The sequence below is a fragment of the Leuciscus leuciscus genome (genome assembly GCF_965113295.1).
Source record: "Leuciscus leuciscus genome assembly, chromosome: 3".
In the NCBI taxonomy this organism is placed as follows: Eukaryota; Metazoa; Chordata; class Actinopteri; order Cypriniformes; family Leuciscidae; genus Leuciscus; species Leuciscus leuciscus.
This window is the reverse complement of record NC_138727.1, coordinates 66,263,801-66,285,872: the sequence shown is the minus strand read 5'-3', so window position 1 is coordinate 66,285,872 and position 22,072 is coordinate 66,263,801. Positions and strand designations below refer to the sequence as shown.

General features: G+C 40.5%; 2 protein-coding genes and 1 long non-coding RNA gene across 16 annotated transcripts in view; 1 reads left to right on the top strand and 2 right to left on the bottom strand.

Moving 5' to 3' along the window:
* LOC309495508 overlaps positions 1–7,065 on the bottom strand; it is a 120,547-nt gene extending 113,482 nt beyond the window's left edge. The window contains exon 1 of the long non-coding RNA XR_014204704.1: positions 6,910–7,065. This is a non-coding gene — a long non-coding RNA (uncharacterized lncRNA). The remainder of the gene's footprint in view (positions 1–6,909) is intronic.
* The window catches only part of LOC309495366 (uncharacterized protein), a 242,578-nt gene that overhangs the window by 179,767 nt on the left and 40,739 nt on the right, over positions 1–22,072 (top strand). The gene's annotated exons all lie outside the window — the stretch shown is intronic.
* Positions 1,475–5,219, bottom strand: LOC309494764 (uncharacterized protein; the record flags this gene model as incomplete). Its single annotated transcript, XM_082164174.1, has 4 exons — positions 1,475–1,659; positions 1,838–2,372; positions 2,427–3,293; positions 5,201–5,219. 3 exons carry the CDS (start codon positions 5,217–5,219, stop codon positions 1,987–1,989), a joined length of 1,272 nt encoding a protein of 423 aa, XP_082020300.1. The 3' UTR covers positions 1,475–1,659; positions 1,838–1,986.

Here is a 22,072-nt window from a genome sequence, read left to right as displayed (position 1 = left end):
ATGATGTGATTTGGAACTGCTCAATAAAGTTTAGTTTTGGTTTGTTGTCCAGGTTGTCAATATTTTGAGCTTGAAAGGGATTCTCACTGGAGAAAAGGAAATGAAGATCAGCCAATCAGCAGACGCCACTGCTCTTTTTTAAATATTCAGAATAGAAGATAAGAGCAGTTTCCTTTCAGATTATACATCATGTTTATCCTGTTTATACATTCTTATAGAAAATCAATAAAGATATTAATACAAAATGTTCTTTTTTGTAAACAGCACCCAGAGACTATAGTAAATTTATTTAGGCTTTGCCATCATATGGTTATATTTGATGTATAACCACACACGAAATATTTCTCCCAATACATTTAATCAGATTTTTGTGTGCAGTTTATTACCAAGAATATTACAATATTCATAAATCAAAAAAACTGAAACCCTTCAGAAACAGAAGACATCACATTTACTAGATTATAATAATCTATTTCTCATGAATAAAACAAACACAGATAAATGTGATGTATATTGAAAGAGATGTGGAGTGTAAATTAATTACAAAAAAAATAGTTCAGAAAAAAAGTCTATTGAAAAAAAAACTTAACTCAAAATTTAAGTAAGTGGAAAGGAATGAATAGAAATAAAGAATAATAGATGAAAGCAAGGCTTAGAGATTGAAGAAGTCATGATGTCTCACACTCCAGTATACAGTAGGAGGCGCTAAACATCCTTCACGACAGAACTAAACCCGCCAGAACACTGAATGAAGAAGAAGAGAGATGGGCGGGGTTTATTTGTTGTTGACACCTGAGGCCATCTGAGGAAACACCTTTGAGCAGAAACCGAAAGCAAAGAAGATCCTGAGGAAATGTAAAATCACCTTCAGAAGTTTTAAAACACACATAAATATCTCATTACGGTAAGTTCATTATTCTCTATGTGTCTGTCTGTCCGTTTGCATTTTGATTATTTCGAGAACCGTTCATCCAATCGACTTCACAAGGGAGTGCAGTGTCGCAATTGGTGCAATATAGATGGACACGCGAGACGATCAGAATTAATAAACTTTTAATAAACTACTGAACACCTCACACGGGCAGGGCTTATATGCTCTGAGAACGGACACTGCACTAGTGATATTAAACACATCTTCCCCATGAACAACACAAAGTAAATACACTCGCACAACACACACACACAGGTCTGTCAACTTAAGCAATACTTTTAATAAGGTAGTCTAATATTTTTCTGACTAACAAATTACTGACACAGTAAAGGGTAGATTTAAATAAAGAAAAATGAAATTTAAATAAAGAAAAACGAAATTAAGTTAAATTAAAAACGAGATTAATTTCGATTAATAGGCTAATAACGGGTAAAAAGGCTAATACATTTTGTTTCTATTATTCTATTTTCCACAATGTCAGAGCAACACAGCTTAACCCAAAACACAAGCTCAGGCACGCACTTCTGTCCACACACACTCCGCTGTTCTGCTCTTCTGTCCACACACACTCCGCTGTTCTGCGCTTCTGTCCACACACACTCCGCTGTTCTGCTCTTCTGTCCACACACACTCCGCTGTTCTGCTCTTCTGTCCACACACACTCCGCTGTTCTGCTCTTCTGTCCACACACACTCCGCTGTTCTGCACTTCTGTCCACACACACTCCGCTGTTCTACGCTTCTGTCCACACACACTCCGCTGTTCTACACTTCTGTCCACACACACTGTGCTGTTCTGCGCTTCTGTCCACACACACTCCGCTGTTCTGCTCTTCTGTCTACACACACTCCGCTGTTCTGCGCTTCTGTCTACACACACTCCGCTGTTCTGCGCTTCTGTCTACACACACTCCGCTGTTCTGCGCTTCTGTCCACACACACTCCGCTGTTCTGCGCTTCTGTCTACACACACTCCGCTGTTCTGCGCTTCTGTCCACACACACTCCGCTGTTCTGCGCTTCTGTCCACACACACTCCGCTGTTCTGCACTTCTGTCTACACACACTCCGCTGTTCTGCTCTTCTGTCCACACACACTCCGCTGTTCTGCTCTTCTGTCCACACACACTCCGCTGTTCTGCTCTTCTGTCCACACACACTCCGCTGTTCTGCACTTCTGTCCACACACACTCCGCTGTTCTGCTCTTCTGTCCACACACACTCCGCTGTTCTGCGCTTCTGTCCACACACACTCCGCTGTTCTGCACTTCTGTCCACACACACTCCGCTGTTCTGCTCTTCTGTCCACACACACTCCGCTGTTCTGCACTTCTGTCCACACACACTCCGCTGTTCTGCTCTTCTGTCCACACACACTCCGCTGTTCTGCTCTTCTGTCCACACACACTCCGCTGTTCTGCACTTCTGTCCACACACACTCCGCTGTTCTGCTCTTCTGTCTACACACACTCCGCTGTTCTGCTCTTCTGTCCACACACACTCCGCTGTTCTGCGCTTCTGTCCACACACACTCCGCTGTTCTGCGCTTCTGTCTACACACACTCCGCTGTTCTGCGCTTCTGTCCACACACACTCCGCTGTTCTGCTCTTCTGTCCACACACACTCCGCTGTTCTGCTCTTCTGTCCACACACACTCCGCTGTTCTGCTCTTCTGTCCACACACACTCCGCTGTTCTGCTCTTCTGTCCACACACACTCCGCTGTTCTGCGCTTCTGTCCACACACACTCCGCTGTTCTGCACTTCTGTCCACACACACTCCGCTGTTCTGCTCTTCTGTCCACACACACTCCGCTGTTCTGCACTTCTGTCCACACACACTCCGCTGTTCTGCTCTTCTGTCCACACACACTCCGCTGTTCTGCTCTTCTGTCCACACACACTCCGCTGTTCTGCACTTCTGTCCACACACACTCCGCTGTTCTGCTCTTCTGTCTACACACACTCCGCTGTTCTGCTCTTCTGTCCACACACACTCCGCTGTTCTGCGCTTCTGTCCACACACACTCCGCTGTTCTGCGCTTCTGTCTACACACACTCCGCTGTTCTGCGCTTCTGTCCACACACACTCCGCTGTTCTGCTCTTCTGTCCACACACACTCCGCTGTTCTGCTCTTCTGTCCACACACACTCCGCTGTTCTGCTCTTCTGTCCACACACACTCCGCTGTTCTGCTCTTCTGTCCACACACACTCCGCTGTTCTGCTCTTCTGTCCACACACACTCCGCTGTTCTGCTCTTCTGTCCACACACACTCCGCTGTTCTGCTCTTCTGTCCACACACACTCCGCTGTTCTGCTCTTCTGTCCACACACACTCCGCTGTTCTGCTCTTCTGTCCACACTAGGGATGTCAATTTTCACAAATTCCCATGATCGATCGTCGTTTAAATTAACGATCAATTAATCGATTAATCGTTAGCCTTAATACTGCGATATGCGTCTACTGCAGTGGCTATGACAGCATGACAGGGTCTGCAAATGCTGCTCAAAACGCTATGTTCCTCACCAAATCAATTAGAATGGTTTTAAATATAAATAAAGGGCTAGTAGGATTGTAAAATGTTTCGTTGTGATTGATAATTAAATTAATTATTTAATAATCAAATATAACTACTAATACAACGTGTCACCAACGCGAATGTGTGACTGTTGTGGACGCGCTCTTCCTGGAACAACTGCACGCGCTGAATGAATCTGCTACCGTTAAACTGGAGCACTTTGCTAGCACGTTATTTAAATCTAAAAGAAACGCATCCTATATGAGATTAATAAGATATATTCAAAATAAACATAATATTACAAATTATATCTGCATAAAATGACGCAAATTCATGCACAAGTGAACTTGAACTAAGTTACGTGCCATTCATTCAGAACTTATGTTGTGGACGCGGTCTTCCTGGAGCAACGCGACACGGCAACTAAACCCACATAATTCACAATGTTTTATTACAATATTGTTCTCTTTATAATGTTATGTAATATTACAGTCCCAATAGTCATTATTAGTCGTGCACTGCCGTTTGAGCTGCGCGCACTGAAGCTGACGCTTTACTACAGAGTTAATTCTTAACCAAATGCATCCAATATGAGATAAATCAGATATAGATAGGCCTACAGAAAATAAACAGTATTACAACTTACATTTGCACAAAACAAAAGGCTGCGAATGAACACGCAAACTTATAGTCATGATGAAGGTGTAAAATGGTCCCAAACATAACTCCAGCGCGCTCACTTTACATGTTTCGCGAATGAGCAGCGCGCGCGCATGAAGACCTGCTTAATCGATGATCGATAAGTTGTATCGATTAAATGTATTATCGACAATTAATCGATCGTCGATTAATCGTTGACATCCCTAGTCCACACACACTCCGCTGTTCTGCTCTTCTGTCCACACACACTCCTCTGTTCTGCGCTTCTGTCCACACACACTCCGCTGTTCTGCGCTCTAGCCAGAGAACACTCCCGTTGCAGGAACACTTTAGTAGGCCAAGAAGAAGCACATATATTTATTAAATATAACAAGGTTGGGTTCCTTCAACTGTCCATCGTATTAAGAATGACTAGGCTATATAAGATGATTGTAAAAAAGAGTATTGTATTTCGTCAGATTTTATAGTGTTGAACATATTCAAGCGCGAATTAGAAGCGTTTCGAGGGGGATGCAGGTGTGCAAAAAAAAACAAAAAAAACCTGAATATTCGAATGTCAAATTTTCAAATCGAATACCAACCCACCGAACGAATATTCGAATATTCAGGTCCAGCATATCTGATAATGTTCGACCTTTAAAGCAGCACCAGGTAACTTTTCAACCTTCATAATATATTTCCAAGACTCTTGTGATGGTACATCGACTTACAATAGGTTGAATGAAACGTCTGCCATAGCCTGACGGGGTCTGTATGGTTTTTAATCGTACTTTTAAACTTCTGGGTTAGGGTAGTTACCCGAGCACAAAAAGAACTACAAAATTCTACTGATTTACGGCATAGGCTACCTCACTTCCCCCAACACGTCCTCACATGCTGTTGGACTTGTAAGTACTATATTGCTTATATTGTATATCACTCGGACAAGCTTTCACTCGTTGGTGTGAGCTAAAAAGCACCTGGTGTTCTTGTTGATGGATTAGTAACTTAGACATATTCTGAGGAGGCTAGCTGTGCTTGTTCGATGTCCGACGATTTGTAACGCGTTGTGTTTATTCCCCAATCGAACTCGTGTAACTGTCTGTCACACGTTCTACCGTCCACAGCATTACTTGATAGACAAAAATAGGACAAGAATGAGCATCAAACAGAAACAACCCGCTTACGGGGTGTTCGAGGCGCACATACAATACAGGCTGCCGACAGTTCAACAGGGCGCGCACAGCTCTTAAAGGGGACACACCTTATTTCCACTCGTTACAGCTTCCATCCGACTGAACAGGGACCGGTATACAGGGGGGAGGGGATCAGGCCGTGAGTGAAGAGACTGCTCTGCGTGAGTGGTATTTACGACAGTAACGTTAAATACAAGTAGTCCACAGCGACACTAGGGGTCGTTGTTTGACCAAAACGGAATTCCTACCTAGTGGGGCTTTAATGTGATGCAAAATAAAACAATTATAATAAATTTCATTGGACCCTAATAGCCCTTTTTGAGTCATTTCACAAGTTGTGAGTGTTGGAAACATGTCGGTATACCTCATCCTCATTATTCAAAGACATTCACCATTATCGTCACCTACTGGTACTCACCACTACTTGTTTCAATAAACCAGTTTCTCACTCCCCAGTTAGCAATTTTGCATTACCAAACACAGCCCTGACGTCTAGGCCTAAACAAGGCTAATTTTGGGCTGTCAGTGAAACTTTAATAGATGTCTAAACGTAGCCCAAGAATAGACTAGACGTCAATTAGACAGCAAATGAATTACTACATATAATAGACAACAAAATACAACTTAAGGATTCTATTTACTCAAATATAACACACATACATGACAATCCATCCATCCCAAAAAAAGTACAATATGCAAGATTTTTTTTGCCGCTACATTCCAAACAACAACAACGGCGTAGCTTGATGACAATGTGAAGGAGCGTGGAATGATGGGAACTGTCGTTTTAAACTCCACCGTGGATGTAAATCAGTCAGACGGGAATCGAAAAATCATGTTCATGGATGAGGCTAAGTTCTATTTTTATAAATGCTGCGTTTAATGACATGATTTTTGTTGCGAGGGGGGCGTGGTTCAGCGCGGTCTGTAACGGGAGAGAGAAGAGACGAGCGGGACGCAAGTAGGTCAAGTGCAAATGACGAACACCTGTGTCTTATTGCAGTGATCCGCGTGGAGAGACCGCTTATAAGCCGCACGCTGGAACGAGAGAGAGACTGAAGAGAAAACTGGACGCAGAGAAAGAAAACCGGTGGATCCGAGCTCTCATTTTTGAACTGTTTTGTGCCGTCGCGGTTGCCACAGTGAATGCGCGTTGTGCGCGACTTTTGTTTGTTTTGTTTTATTTTAATAAAGTATGAGTCCCAGTCACACCGACCCCCGTCTTCTTCCTTCCTGACTCTTGAACCTCATCACACTTATTTCATTAAAATGAATTAACAGCAAAAAAAGTAAGGTTTAATACTACATTGGTTATCATAGATGTTACTGTGGAAGAGGTGTTAGTGAGGCCAGCAGGGGGCGCTCACCCTGTGGTCTGTGTGGGTCCTAATGCCCCAGTATAGTGACGGGGACACTATACTGCCAAAAGAGCACCGTCCTTCGGATGAGACGTTAAACCGAGGCCCTGACTCTCTGTGGTCATTAAAAATCCCAGGATGTCCTTCGAAAAAGAGTAGGGGTGTAACCCCGGCATCCTGGCCAAATTTGCCCCTTGGCCTCTGTCCATCATGGCCTCCTAATCATCCTCATATACTGATTGGCTTCATCACTGTCTCCTCTCCACCAGTAAGCTGGTGTGTGGTGGGCGTTCTGGCGCAATATGGCTGCCGTCGCATCATCCAAGTGGATGCTGCACATTGGTGGTGGTTGAGGAGATTCCCCCTTCCATGTAAAGCGCTTTGAGGTCTCAGAAAAAGCGCTATATAAATGTAACAAATTATTATTACTGTATTTGTCGAATTCATTGTTGTGATAACGCTGCGCAGTTTTACGTGTTCTAAACAATTGTTGTAAAAGTACATTCGAACATGCCCACCTCATTTGCCAAAATACTGATTCATCTTTATGTATAACACATGCTATGTTTATTTACATGGCCATAAACACCAGACGTGATAAACAATGTCAATAAACTAAACACAAATCTAAAGCAATAATACTTTCCTTACATAAACATAACTATTACCGAATGCTACATTTGGAAAATATAAAATTAAGCATGCTTTGTCAACAGAACCAGCTGCAATCGGTAAAGAATAATTGTGTTCCAAAATGACTGCAAGAAACAAGCTAACGTTTGTTGCTTGATAGACGCTACAACTACAACTTCCGCATTTGTCCAGGACTCCACGCAGTACGAGCGGAAACCGAGGGTAACGCGGATATGACGCAATTGACTGGCGACTCCCAGCTCCCCCTGCTCTAACGCCCCTTTCCTTGGTTAAAATCGCAATTTTCTCACGATTTAAAAATAGTTGAAAAATTTGGGATATTGTAAGTAATCAACTTAACAAAATATATAACACTGGCCTTGAGATTTTGGGATATTTTAATGCAAAATTCTTACATATTTTACCTTTAATTAAGAACAATATAAAAATGAACAACTTAAGATAATAATAAATAAAAAAATATACAATTATGACACTTATTAATTATACAATTACAATTCAGAAAATAAAAATTATAAATACAATAAAAATATATAAAGAATATAATAAAAAATATTGGAAATTAAATTAAAAAAAAGAAAATATAAAGAACGACAAAATAAAATATTTTAAACAAGTATAGCTAGGTCTAACTTGCATAACTGTAAAGTTTGGGTTATTTATTCTCTTAACTCTCAACAGTGAATAAATTATTAATTGGTTTTATTCTATCCTCTGATCCTCTAGTTTAAGGGCACATGGAAACGGGTTACAGTTCACTTTACACTGTTATCCGCTAAAATGTCATGATTCCAACAACAACAAATAATTTAGATAAAAAAAAATGAGCACGTCAAAACGAAAACACAGATACTTACAAGACAAAAGTATGAATGTCTTTTACCTGTTCTCTTTGACTGACAGATAAGTGAATGCAATGCTCCGTCTCTTTAAAATGCCATCTAGCGGTTGAGAAATGTAATTGCATTTTTATTTAATTTAAAATGAAAGACATTCAAATAATATCGTAGATTGTGTATGAATGTTATGTGTGACAGCAAACATGAAGCTGCGTTTGCGAAAAACGTTTTTAAGACTATTTTGGCTATACTAATCGCTGGTCTAAATCAAGGCTATTGCCAAGCCATTAAACGTTGACCATAGCCGGTCTGACTACGAGCTAAATCGTGGCTATGCACAGCCTACACAAAGAACTGTCAAAGAAATGAAACCAAACAACTTGTAATCACAGTTGACTTTGCTTGCTGGGTCGTATCCTTTTGTCTTGAGTCTCTGTTCCATAATGTTGAAGCGTTCAGAGAGTTATTCATCAATGTGAAGATCAGTTAGTGTGATATAAACTGCTGTCAGTGACGTCACTTTACAACTTCACAATCTGCTGCAACTACACAGGCTGAACTCTAGAATGTCATTGTGTGTGTAGTATTGAGATTTGATTTTACTGTACTGGAATAATCTAAATGTTCTGTATGATTTGTTCTGTTTTTCCATGCACAGTTTTTAAAAGTCAGTTTCTCATTATGGAGAACAGAGAGAAGAGGAAGAGATCTTCATCTCCAGATCCCAGCTGTGTGTCTGTGAAGAGAGGCAGATCCAGGATTCCTCCTCCTGACCCCAGTGATGAACCGGTGACCTCTGACCTCAGGTGAGTGTAAACCTGGAATGGTGAATTAACTGTTTTATGGGAGACAAAAACACACTGAATTCACACAGAGAGATGAGTTTTGTAATAGGGCTGCAACTAATGATTATTTTGATTATGGAATAATTTGTCTTTTTATTTTCAATGAATCAGATGAATAGTCAAAAATATAGAATGAATATGAATTCTTAAAGATGATTTAAATCTATAATTTAAAAAAAAAATTTGTTCCACATCCTGCCCAATGTTGTCTTCAAAATAATGTGTAATTTAAAGGATATGAAATAAGTGAATGAATATCTCTGGCTGTGCTGTACATTATATGTCCAAAAAAAGGTTAAAATACAAACATTACATTCCCAACCTAAAAACAACTGATTGCTTACCACTAAAAGCAGAAGTTGAAATGACTGAATTAAAAATGATAATAATCAAAAACAAAAGCATGAGGTAGGCTATGAGAAACACATTCACTCTGATCACAGTAATTATATTGCATTAATAGGCTATTTCAACAGTATCCCTGCTTTCTGCTTTCAAATTTAAAACTACACCTAATTTATAATATGAAATATTTTAGCAAAATGTATATTTTATTCAGACTATAGTTTATTCCAAATGCATGTTTATTTACATCTGCACTTCATGTTGTCGGTTTATGCCAAATGGAAATGTGCTAATGTTGTAAATCCTTTCTACCATTTAAAGCTAAAGATGTAGCTGTAAAATGTAAGTTATGCGCTGAGAAAAACACGTCTCTAAGGTAATAAACAGCACACTCATCTGTCAAAGCACAACAGTGCTAGCCGCGGTAAACACTTATGCTTTTTTTTTGAAGAGCTTAAAAACATAAAGCATTCTCATGTTTCAGACAACTTGAGTCCTGCACCTTTCCCACAGAAGATCACTCTGTGTCCTCCGCTAATTTCCATATGCGTTTTATCCATAGAAATGAGTTATTCACTGCTGTAAAACGACGTGACTGGCTGATGGTTTCTGTACACAGTGTGCAGATGCAACTAATCCATAATCAAATTCATCATCAATTATTTTCATTATCTATTTTTATCCATTTTATGTATTAGTTATTGCAGCCCTAATTAAAATAAATGAAACAGCAGACAGGAAGAATTATTTCTTTGTGTTTTCTCAGGATCTGGAGTCAGAGAGCTATGCAATGCAAAAAGTGTTGAACTGAAATGAAACGCATTAATTGTACAGAAAATACAAGATTGACAAGATTGTGCATGCAATCTTTTGTTTTTCTCAGCAGAGTTTATAGAGATGATCAGACTGGAAACCAGGATTCTCCTCAACCAGTGAATGATGAACTACAGAGAGTCAAACACAAACACAAAGCCAGCATGAAGAACAAGTATGAGAGATTATTTGAGGGACTGAAACTCCAAGAGAATGAAACCCTCCTGAACAGGATCTACACACAGCTCTACATCATAGAGGGAGAGAGAGAAGGAGTGAATGAAGAACATGAGGTTTTACAGATGGAGAAAACAGCCAGAACACAACACTCACAAGACACTCCAATCTACTGCAATGACATCTTTAAAGCCTCTCCTGAACCAGGACACGAGGAGAAAGAGCAGATCAAGACTGTTCTCACTAAAGGCATCGCTGGAATCGGGAAAACCGTCTCTGTGCAGAAGTTCATTCTGGACTGGGCCGAGGGAAAAGACAATCAGGATGTAGATTTCATGTTTGTGCTTCCATTTCGAGAGCTGAACTTGATCCGAGATCATCAGTACAGTCTTCACAGACTTCTGCTGGACTTTCATCCTGAACTTCAAGATCTGGACTCAAAGATTTATGAGGAGTGTAAAGTTGTGTTCATCTTTGATGGTCTGGATGAAAGCAGAATCCCACTGATGTTTTCAGACGCTCAGGAAGTTTCTGATGTGACTGAGACTTCATCAGTGGGTGTGTTGATGTCAAAGCTCATGAAAGGAAATCTGCTTCCCTCGGCTCTCATCTGGATCACCTCCAGACCAGCAGCAGCCAATCAGATCCCCTCCAAATACATCCACCGTCTGACAGAGATTCAGGGATTCAATGAGCCTCAGAAGGAGGAATATTTCAGGAAGAGAATCAGTGACGAGCATCAAGCCAGCAGAATCATCTCACACATCAGAAGAGCAAGAAGCCTCCACATCATGTGCCACATACCCGTCTTCTGCTGGATCTCCTCCACTGTGCTTCAGAAGCTCCTGGAAGAAGATCTGAGTGCAGAAATCCCTCAAACTCTGACTGAAATGTACATCCACTTCCTGCTGATTCAGATCAACATGAGGAATCAGAAGTATGAAGAGAGAGATCCAGAGAAACTCCTGCAGTCCAACACAGAAGTGATTGTGAAACTTGCTGAAGTGGCTTTCCATCAGCTGATGAAGGGCAATGTGATGTTCTACGAGGAGGACCTGATTGAGAGCGGCATAGACGTCACTGACGCCTCAGTGTATTCTGGGATTTGCACTGAGATCTTTAAGGAGGAATCTGTGATTCATCAGAGGAAAGTCTACAGCTTCATTCATCTGAGCATTCAGGAGTTTCTCGCTGCTTTCTATGTGTTTTACTCGCATGTGATCAAGAACAAGGAACAACTGCTTGAATTCAGATTTTACCAATTTAAAAAAGTCTATCTTCTCAAGGAACACTTGCAGCTTCTGGATGAATTCAGAATTGTTGAAGAAAGTGATTTTGACTCTGTAAATGGATCTGATGAACTCTCTCTGTATGATCTACTAACATCATCAGTAGATAAAGCCCTCAAGAGTGAGAATGGACGGCTGGATCTGTTCCTGCGGTTCCTGCTGGGCGTCTCACTGGAGTCCAATCAGAGACTCTTACAGGATCTACTGACACACACAGAGAACAGCTCAGAGAGCATCAGAGAAACCACTCAGTACATTAAAGACAAGATCAAAAATCCACTTGGTTTTCATACTCTGTCAGCTGATCAATCCATCAATCTGTTCCTCTGTCTGCTGGAAGTGAAAGATCAGACTCTGTCCAGAGAGATTCAGGAGTTTGTGAAATCAGACAAACACTCAGAGGAGAAACTCTCTCCGTCTCACTGCTCTACAATCTCCTACGTCGTTCAGATCTCAGAGGAGCCGCTGGATGAACTGGACCTCAAGAAATACAACACATCAGATGAGGGGAGAAGAAGACTGGTACCAGCTGTGGTCAACTGCAGAAAAGCTCTGTGAGTGTTTAATCATTAATAGCTAAAGAATCCTTTTTAATAATGCAACTTACATCTTTACAGGGGTCATGACATGGAGTTTTTACATTATTTAATATATTCCCTGAGGTTCACTTATACTAGGGGAGCCAAACTCAGTTCCCTGGAGCCAGGATGATTTAAGGAAAATTTTGTTACATTTAAAATAAAATAAAAATAATAATTTGTTTTCATAAAGTCATAGTCTAAAGGCCTGTATAAAAAGAATATGCTAAATATATTTGACTTAAATAATTAACAGATTAACAAAAGAAAAGACAAAACTGTGTGACAGTATTCTGCTGAGTTTGGTTTATTTTTGTGAAGCGCTCCACAAACAAGTTGACGGGAAGGAAACCGAGACGGCAGAAAACACATCCTGTTTGTTTTATTCATTTTACAAAGCCACAGTGTTCAGTTTTATTGTGATTGTACACAAATGAATTTAAAGGGGGGGTGAAATGCTCATTTTCACTCAATCTCCTGTTAATCTTGAGTACCTATAAGCCCCTTTCACACAGCGCTTTGAACCCGGGAAATTGCCGGCAAATTGCCAGAGCGCCTTCTGTGTGAACGCAAACTCGACCCGGGATTGATGCCGGGATCGATGCCGGGTCGGGACTTAGTAACATTGCCGTGTTCAGTCCCGGAACGTGCGCTGTGTGAACAAAAGCCGTAATAATGCCGTGTCGTAGTGATGACGCTGAAGCGCGGGATCATTCTCCAGCTGTGAAACGGTCCGTAATGCGCAATTTTATGATCGAATCAGAGAAAAAAATGCACAAGCGTGGTTTCTCAAGAGAGAGATCGCAGCTCATAAGCAAACTTAAGACGCTGCTGAGATTACAAGTCACATCGATGTCACGTGTCTTTACGGCATTTTTACGGGTTGTGTGTGAACGCACTCTCTGATTCCGGAACATCACTGGCAGTGTGAATGAACCAAAATCAAACGGACCCGGGTCAAATCCCGGGTCACTTTATCCGTGTATTTTCCGGAATCTCTGTGTGAAAGGGGCTATAGAGTAGTATTGCATCCTTCATATCTCCAAAAAGTCTTTAGTTTTATTATATTTATAAAAGAAAGATATGCTGTAACGAGTCTTTCCGGAAAAAAACGAGCGGCTGGAGGCGTGCCGTGTGGGCGGTGTGCTAAAGCTGTGTGCTAACGCCCCGAGCTAACAACACACAGAGACATTTGAAGCAGTTACTCACCGCCTGCGACCGCGAACCTTTATCGTTGTGACTGCTCGACTGCAAATCCGTCGATCTGGGCTTTGTTTATAAAACAATCATCGTCGAAATGCAGGGAACAAACAGTCTTGCACAAAAACAAACAGTCTCTGAAAAAACAAACTCCATCCACTGGTCTCTTAGCGCTGGGTTCTTTGAGAATCTGTGCAGGGTTGTCTTGCCCTGGCAACCAAAAACCCACTTCTTTGGTGACATTGACCTCCCAAAAGCTGAGCAGAGCGCTTTCTTTACTGCTTTCGCTCTCTTCTCTCTCTGTCTGGTCTACGAGTGCGCGCGCGCCCACGCAGAAGTGCCCTTAGGACCCATATAAGGAAATTCCGCCCCATCTGACGTCACACAGACCCATATTTGAAAAAAAACTTTTCGAAACTGGTGACAAACCGGAAGGACAATTTTTGGCACAGAAATACTCCTTCAAACGTACAATTTAATTTTTGAAACTTTGTCCATGTTTAGCATGGGAATCCAACTCTTTAACAGTGTAAAAAACTCAGTATGCATGAAATAGCATTTCACCCCCCCTTTAAATACTTATCAATTTCAGACAATCCTACTCCTATCTGTATACTTACTGTCAGTTAAAGGTGCTGTAAGTGATGCGACGCGTTTTTTAGGCCATAACATTTTTTGTCACATACAGCAAACATCTCCTCACTATCCGCTAGCTGCCTGTCCCCTGAACACACTGTAAAAAAACGCGGTCTCGCTAGACACCACAGGCTCCACAAACGGCAACAAAAACAAACTGGGCTCACCCGCACCACAAAACATAATAAACAGAGTTCCAGCCAATAACCGACAAGAAGTATTAGAGGGTGGGGTTTGGGGGGTTAGTGCACGTGCACGTGAAGGGGGTGTGTGGAGGAGAGAGAACAGAGAAGCATGAAGAGGGAAGTTTGAATTATGGCCGACACACAACCAAAGAGACGATGTTCCGATGAACAAATTGCAAAGAAGAGGCACAAGGATAAGGAACGCGCAAAGTCCCGAATTTACGAGAACTCCGCCGGCAGAAGAAGGGCTTCCAATCCGACATAGTTGCTCTGTTTTTGCAGAACAGGTAAATCCATTTTTTTTTCTAAACAGACGTTCATGTTCGCCAAACCAAAACAAGGATGTAATTAGCTAGATCTATGCAGTCAGCGTTAACTTTGGTGAATACATCATGTATGTTTCTAGCTGTGATCAATCTCTATTGTAAATGATCAAGCAAATTCACAGTAGGGCGACAATTTGTGTGAACGATTGTTTTCACCCACTGTTTGTTATGAATTTGAATGTTCATTTATAGGCTATTGACAACTTTGACTAAATTTGTTTATGACGCCGCCGTTGTTTATGCTCACTGGGAAACGCGAAGCTAACGTTATCTTGCTATTATTGCGTCCTTGTATGGGAGCTATAGTTATAACCTCAGGTGGCGAAATGATTTTAAGATAATGTTTCTCTTTTTCTGCATTCTGTTCTGCAATATATAAAAGCATTTATCTAACTTGGCGACATTACACATTGAATGAAGTATCAGTAAAACTTAACTTTGTTTGTAGTGACTATTTTGACTTTCCTTTATGTCGGAAGGGAGGGGAGGAGGGAGGAGACGGGATGAGGAGGAGGGAGGGTCTAGCTAGCCTCCGTTTTGTTTGACAACAATTCGAATGTCAACAAGAAGTAACGTCTCCCGGGATCGCTTAGAGCACCTTTAACTGGTTAATTAGTATGGGGTAAAATACATGGGGGTGGTGGTGGCGCAATGGATAAGACACATGCCTTTGGTGTGAGAGACCCGGGTTCGAATCCACTGTGAGACACCAATGTGTCCCTGAGCAAGACACTTAACCCCTAGTTGCTCCAGAGGCGTGCGACCTCTGACATATATAGCAATTGTAAGTCGCTTTGGATAAAAGCGTCAGATAAATGTAAATGTAAATGTATCCCTATATAGCTAGATCATATTAGTGCAGAATCAACTTTGCGTTGCGATTGCGTCAAGGATCAAAAGTGATTAAGAAAAGTGCTGAGCTGTATTTCTGTGCTATCTAGCCTAGTGGTTTAAAGTCAGAGGTGGAAAGTAACTAATTACAAATACTTTCGTTACAGTACTTGAGTAGATTTTTCGATTTTTTCTACTTTGTTGAGTATAATTAAATTGTGGTACTTTTACTTGAGTTGAATAAAAATAAAGTATTCAACTTCGCTACATTTATTTTTCACCAAAAGTACAAAGTACTTTGACAAAGGTGCCGAGGACGGACAACAGGGCAGACAAACTACTGTGGTGGAGCCCTGCGCATCAGCCAATAACAGACAGATCTGAAGCGCTTCAGCCAATACCTGGCAGGTCTGACTTGGGTGCAAAACCAATCAAAACTTCCAGTTCGACTGGGGGGCGGGGCGTTCAAACCGCGCTTTGACATTCAATCACTGGCGCTCGTGTTTTGAATCAGTATCGCTAACGTTTCAATATTTCAGTGAATGTAAGTGAGCTATGCTCATATTCTGATTTTAAATTTTAATTATTTAGTTGAAGTAAATAAAAAACTCGGCTCATAACATAGACGCAGTTATTGCATGGACAGAGCAAGAACAATGTAAGTGTCTAAAATACATGCACACAGTTCAGTTAAATGGTAAAGCTTACCCTCTTTATGTCACAGCTGTGATTTTGCTTTGGGAATGAGCAATGCTGACGAGCTGTTCTCTTAAGGTTTTTTTCCGGAAGCAAGATGGCGCCAGTGTACCCGGCTTGCCGTCTTTCTCGTCGGTCTCACCTTGTTGTACCTGTGGTACCTGTTGTACCTGTTCGTCTGGCATCAGTACTGTTTGTTTTATGCATGGTGTTGCACTGGGACCATGTAGTCTCAGTGCTGACCTACGATCGTCAAGCCTTGCTCAACATCCAAAGCCGTATGGGAGTTTACCGCGGTTTTTGTCCTGCTCTGCATCCTCGCTGCCGATCCTCGTTCAGTCAACCTGTGGTGGAGTGCGCTCGCTGGCTTCCTTGCTGCGTTCCTGCTCTAAGGAAGCGTCGTAGGAAGAGGGGCAGCCGTGGTGGGTTTCGAGTGAGAATCAGACGGGCAATCAAATCTTCGATGGAGTTTCCCTTGGATACCATGAACCTGGAGGGTCTTCATCTGATGCGGCGTTCATGGGAATATAGATATGCTTTTCATCTTCCTGTTTTTCCGGACTCTTCTCACTCATCTATTTGTTCTCCTTCTCCGCAACCACAAGTAACGTTAATGTTACGGATTCGCCGGAGAGGAGTAAACTGTCAAAATCTACGTCAACTGGATTTTGTTCATCTGGATTTGCCTCAGTCATCGCAGCCTCCTTTGAATATGGCCCTAGTTAATGCTAGATCCATATGCAACAAAACTTTTATCCTAAATGACTTTCTAACCAGACATGACCTGGATATTTTATTTCTGACGGAGACCTGGGCCAGCGCCGGCGAGTTGTCTGTCTTCGAGGAACTTTGTCCGCCGAACTGTTGTTTCATTAGTACCCCAAGGTCTGCTGGTAGGGGTGGTGGCGTTGCTATGGTTTTTAAACAATCACTTAAAATTCGTACAGTCTCTGTTCAGAGCTACTCGTCATTTGAAGTACAGTGCGTAGCATTACAGTCTTCTTCGTCTGCTCTGCTCTGCGCTCTCATCTATAGGCCACCTAACTCTGACAGTGCTTTTATAAGTGACTTTTTAGAATTTGTAACTTCTGTTGTTCTGTTGTATGATCGTATGTTATTATTGGGTGATTTTAATATTCATGTTTGCTGCCCCGGTCGTTCCTTGGTTTCTGAGTTCTGTAATGTTTTGGACTCATTTGGATTTATGCAATACATGAATCAACCAACACATGTCCGCGGTCATACACTTGACCTTATTATGTCATATGGGATCCCTGTAGATAATGTATTTATTGAAGATGCTTCCTTCTCTGATCATAAGCCTATTATTTTTACGATTCCTGTTGTGAGTTCAGCCTTGGTTAAGAAGCCTGCAAGCTCTTTTTCTCGCTTTATAAACCCTTGTACCGCCTCTCAGTTTAGTGAGAAATATCTAGCTAATACTATTGAGTCGTCGATCTTGAATGCTGAGCCTTTCTATGGCCCTGACGATATACTTTCTTTGTTTTACGCAGCTTGTTCTGATATTTTAGATTCGATTGCCCCTTTGAAGATGAAACAACCAAAGCAAAAACTTTATTATTGGCTGGATGACAATGCTCGTTCGCTCAGACAGGCTTGTCGTAAAGCGGAGAGGAGGTGGAAGCGCGATCGGTTAACAGTGTCATTTGAGATCTTTAAAGAGTGTCTGATTATGTTCCAGAATGCTGCTAAGTTAGCTAGATCAAAATATTTCTCAGAATTAATTGCTAAACACATCCATAAACCTAAGATTTTATTCTCTACAATAAATTCAGTAATTAATCCAAGTTGCCAATTTCACGGGGAAGCCTCGGCAGAACTCTGTGAGAAATTTTTAAAGTTTTTTGCTGATAAAGTGGCATTTATTCGTTCATCCTTCACTTTACATCTTTCAGATCAGTTTGTGAATTCGTTGGCTAGTCCGTTTTTCTTTTATAATTTTCAGCACGTCTCTTTAACAGAACTAAATGACCTGGTTAACAAGATGAAAATAACGACCACACCACTTGACGTCATTCCATCAGAGATTTTAAAAGCAGCTTTTCCTATAATCGGCCCCAGTGTTCAAGTGTTGATTAATTCATCTTTGAACACTGGGGTAGTCCCAAATAATTTTAAGCATGCGGTTGTTCAGCCTTTGCTTAAGAAACATGGTTTGGATGAGGGTTGCTTGAATAATTTTCGGCCTGTCTCTAAGTTATCATTTTTATCTAAACTTTTAGAAAAAGTCGTGTTGTCTCAATTGAACCTGTTTTTAAATACAGCCAAGTTATTAGAACCTCTTCAATCTGGTTTTACTGCCCATCATAGCACAGAGTCTGCCTTGCTAAAAGTGCTCAATGACGTTTTAATTGCAGTTGATGCTGGTAAAAATGCTGTATTGATCCTACTTGATCTTACAGCTGCCTTTGATACTGTTGACCATAATATTCTTATTAGGCGTCTAGAGCATTCATTTTGTATTAAGGGTATAGCCTTGAAGTGGTTTAGTTCTTATCTCAGAGACAGGATACACAGCTGTATCTCCCTTTGAAAGCCGGCGAGTCCATTCAGACCTTGATGGATTGTATTCGGGACATTAAGGAATGGTTATCGATTAACTTTCTCCAACTTAATGAGGACAAAACAGAAGTAATTGTCTTTGGCCCACCAAAACTGAGAATTAATCTCACTAAGGAACTGGTTAACCATTTTCCCTCAGTTTCCTCTCATGTCAGGAACCTGGGTGTCATTCTTGACTCTGAATTATGTTTAACCAAACAAATTAATTTGGTTGTAAAAAGTAGTTTTTATCAGTTGCGGTTAATTTCCAAACTAAAATCATTTTTGTCATTCTACGATTTGGAGAAGGTTATTCATGCTTTTATTACTTCTCGCCTGGATTACTGTAATTCCTTGTACTTGGGTCTTCCTCAGTCATCACTTGCTCGACTCCAGATGGTCCAAAATGCAGCTGCAAGGCTGTTGACCGGGACAAAGAAATACGATCATATTACCCCAATTTTAGCCTCGCTTCATTGGCTCCCGATCCATTTTAGAATTCAGTTTAAAATTCTGTTGTTTGTTTTTAAAGCTCTTAATGATCAAGCTCCCTTATATATTAGAGATCTTCTTACTCCTCTTGTACACACTAGATCTTTAAGATCTTCAGGCATGGCTCTTTTATCTATCCCTCGCTCTCGTCTAAAATCTAATTGAGATAGAGCCTTTGCTGTTGCCGCCCCACGTCTATGGAACCAATTGCCTCTGGACATCCGCCTTGCACCTTCAATTGCTATTTTTAAATCTAAATTGAAAACTTATTTTTATTCCCTGGCATTTTAATTATCTCCTGATGCTGTTTCTGTCTGTTCCGTTTGGTTGTTTCTCTGTTTTACTCTATTTGTTTTTACTTTGTTCAGCACTTTGGATAGCACTGCTATGTTTAAATGTGCTATATAAATAAAATGTACTTACTTACTTACTTACTCTTTAACAATACAGTTAAACTAAATGTACAAAGCAAACTTTGTACAAAGCTGGAAAAAAACTCAACTCGATTTATCTGTCAATCAGATGCATGTAAAAGGATAGTTCGTTACTATAGCAACAGTGGGCATTTTCGGTAGAATGAAAAAAAAAAAGAGATAATTTAATTTAACATGTTAACCATACCCCACTTATTTTTTTTTATTTCACTTGCACTTTTTTATTCATACTATTGTAAATCTCTCTTTTTTTATTAGACCTCTCACTTAACCTTCTTTGCTTTCAATTATGAAATGAAAACATTCAAAGAATCTTACCTGGACTTACTTTTCAAAATTAGTAAAAAATGGTCCTGCACGCGGGAGTGAACGACATCAGGCTGCGCCAGACGGAGGTTCTGAAGAAAGACTTCAGGAATCTGATCGATACGGTACGCAGCACATCGGCTGAAACAACGATCATAGTGTCAGGACCGCTTCCCACGTACCGACTAGGACATGGAAAGTTTAGTAGATTGTTCGCGCTAAATGAATGGTTAATATCATGGTGCAGTGAGCAGAAACTGCTCATTGTAAATAATTGGAATCTGTTTTGGGAGCGTCCTAGGCTTTTCCGTGCTGATGGCTTACACCCAAGCAGATTCGGAGCGGATCTTTTGTCGGATAACATCTCCAAAATGTTAAATACCATTTGACTAGTAACCAAAAGTCCAAATCATAGTCTCAACTGCACCAATTTAACTGATATAAATACTAGTGTAGAACATTGCATAGAAACTGTGTCTATTCCTTGTTTAGTGAGACCAAATAATAAATCTACTGCAGGATCTAGGAAAAATCTAATTGTTATTAAAACAGAAAATGTTGCTATTAGTAAACAAAAACAATTTCTAAAGCTAGGTCTTCTAAACATTAGATCACTCACAACTAAGGCAGTTACTGTAAATGAAATAGTCACAGATAATAGCTTCGATGTACTTTGCCTCACTGAAACCTGGCTTAAACCAAATGATTATTTTGGTCTAAATGAGTCTACTCCATCTGGATACACCTATAAGCATGAGCCCCGTCTGATTGGTCGTGGCGGCGGTGTTGCAACAATCTATAGAGATATTCTCAATGTTACTCAGAAAACGGGTTATAAGTTTATTTCGTTTGAAGTACTTGTACTAAATGTTACGCTCTTAGATGTTAGAAAAACATCCCTATTTTCTCTAGCCTTGGCTACCGTATATAGACCGCCTGGGCCTTACGCTGATTTCCTAAAAGAGTTTGCAGATTTTCTCTCAGACCTATTAGTCAATGTCGATAAAGCATTAATTGTTGGAGATTTTAACATACACGTAGATAATCCAAATGATGCGTTAGGGGCTGCGTTTACAGATTTATTAAATTCCTTTGGGGTCAAGCAAAACGTCACTGGACCAACTCATCGTCTTAATCATACACTCGATTTAATTATATCATATGGAACCGATCCAACCGATATAGATATCATTCCACAAAGTGATGATGTCACTGACCATTACATGGTAACTTGCATATTACGAACTGCTGTAATATGTCATGCGGCGCCGCGTTATCAACCAGGCAGAACAATCCTTCCATCCACCATAGATAATTTCTCAAATTGCTTATCTAATCTGTCTCATCTGCTGCCTGAACCCAAACAAACAGATGAACTAGAAGAACTAACTAGCACTATGAGCACCATTCTCTCTAGAACATTGGATGTTGTTGCACCTATTAAATTAAAAAAGGTCAGAGAGAAAATTATAGCACCATGGTACAACAATACTACGCATGTTCTAAAGAGAGAAACACGTAAATTAGAGTGTAAATGGAAACAAACTAATTTAGAGGTCTTTAGAATCGCGTGGAAAGACAGTATGTCACATTATAAAAAGGCCCTAAAAGCGGCCAGGGCTGAGCACCTCCGCAAACTAATAGAAAATAACCAAAATAATCCAAGGTTTTTATTTAACACCGTGGCTAGACTAACAAATAAACAGACGTCACCCGAACAAAATATCCTGTTACAGTTCAGTAGTAATGATTTCATGAACTTCTTCACTGATAAAATAGAAAGCATCAGAACCACAATTGTAAACGTTCAATCTTCAATCGCGCCTTATAATTCAGCCTCAATTATCGCCCCTCAAGAACAATTACAGTGCTTTACAACTATAGAACAAAAAGAGTTAAATAAACTTATCACTTCATCTAAAACAACAACATGTTTATTAGATCCTATACCAACTAAATTACTGAAAGAAGTGTTACCTATAGTGGAAGAGCCTCTCCTCAATATTATTAACTCGTCTTTATCTTTAGGTCATGTTCCAAGAACATTTAAACTGACAGTTATAAAACCACTCATTAAGAAACCACAATTAGATCATAATAACCTAGCAAATTATAGACCCATTTCAAATCTTCCATTTATGTCTAAAATATTAGAAAAGTGGTGTCCGCTCAACTGGGCTCTTTCTTGCAAGAAAATTATATCTATGAAAAGTTTCAGTCT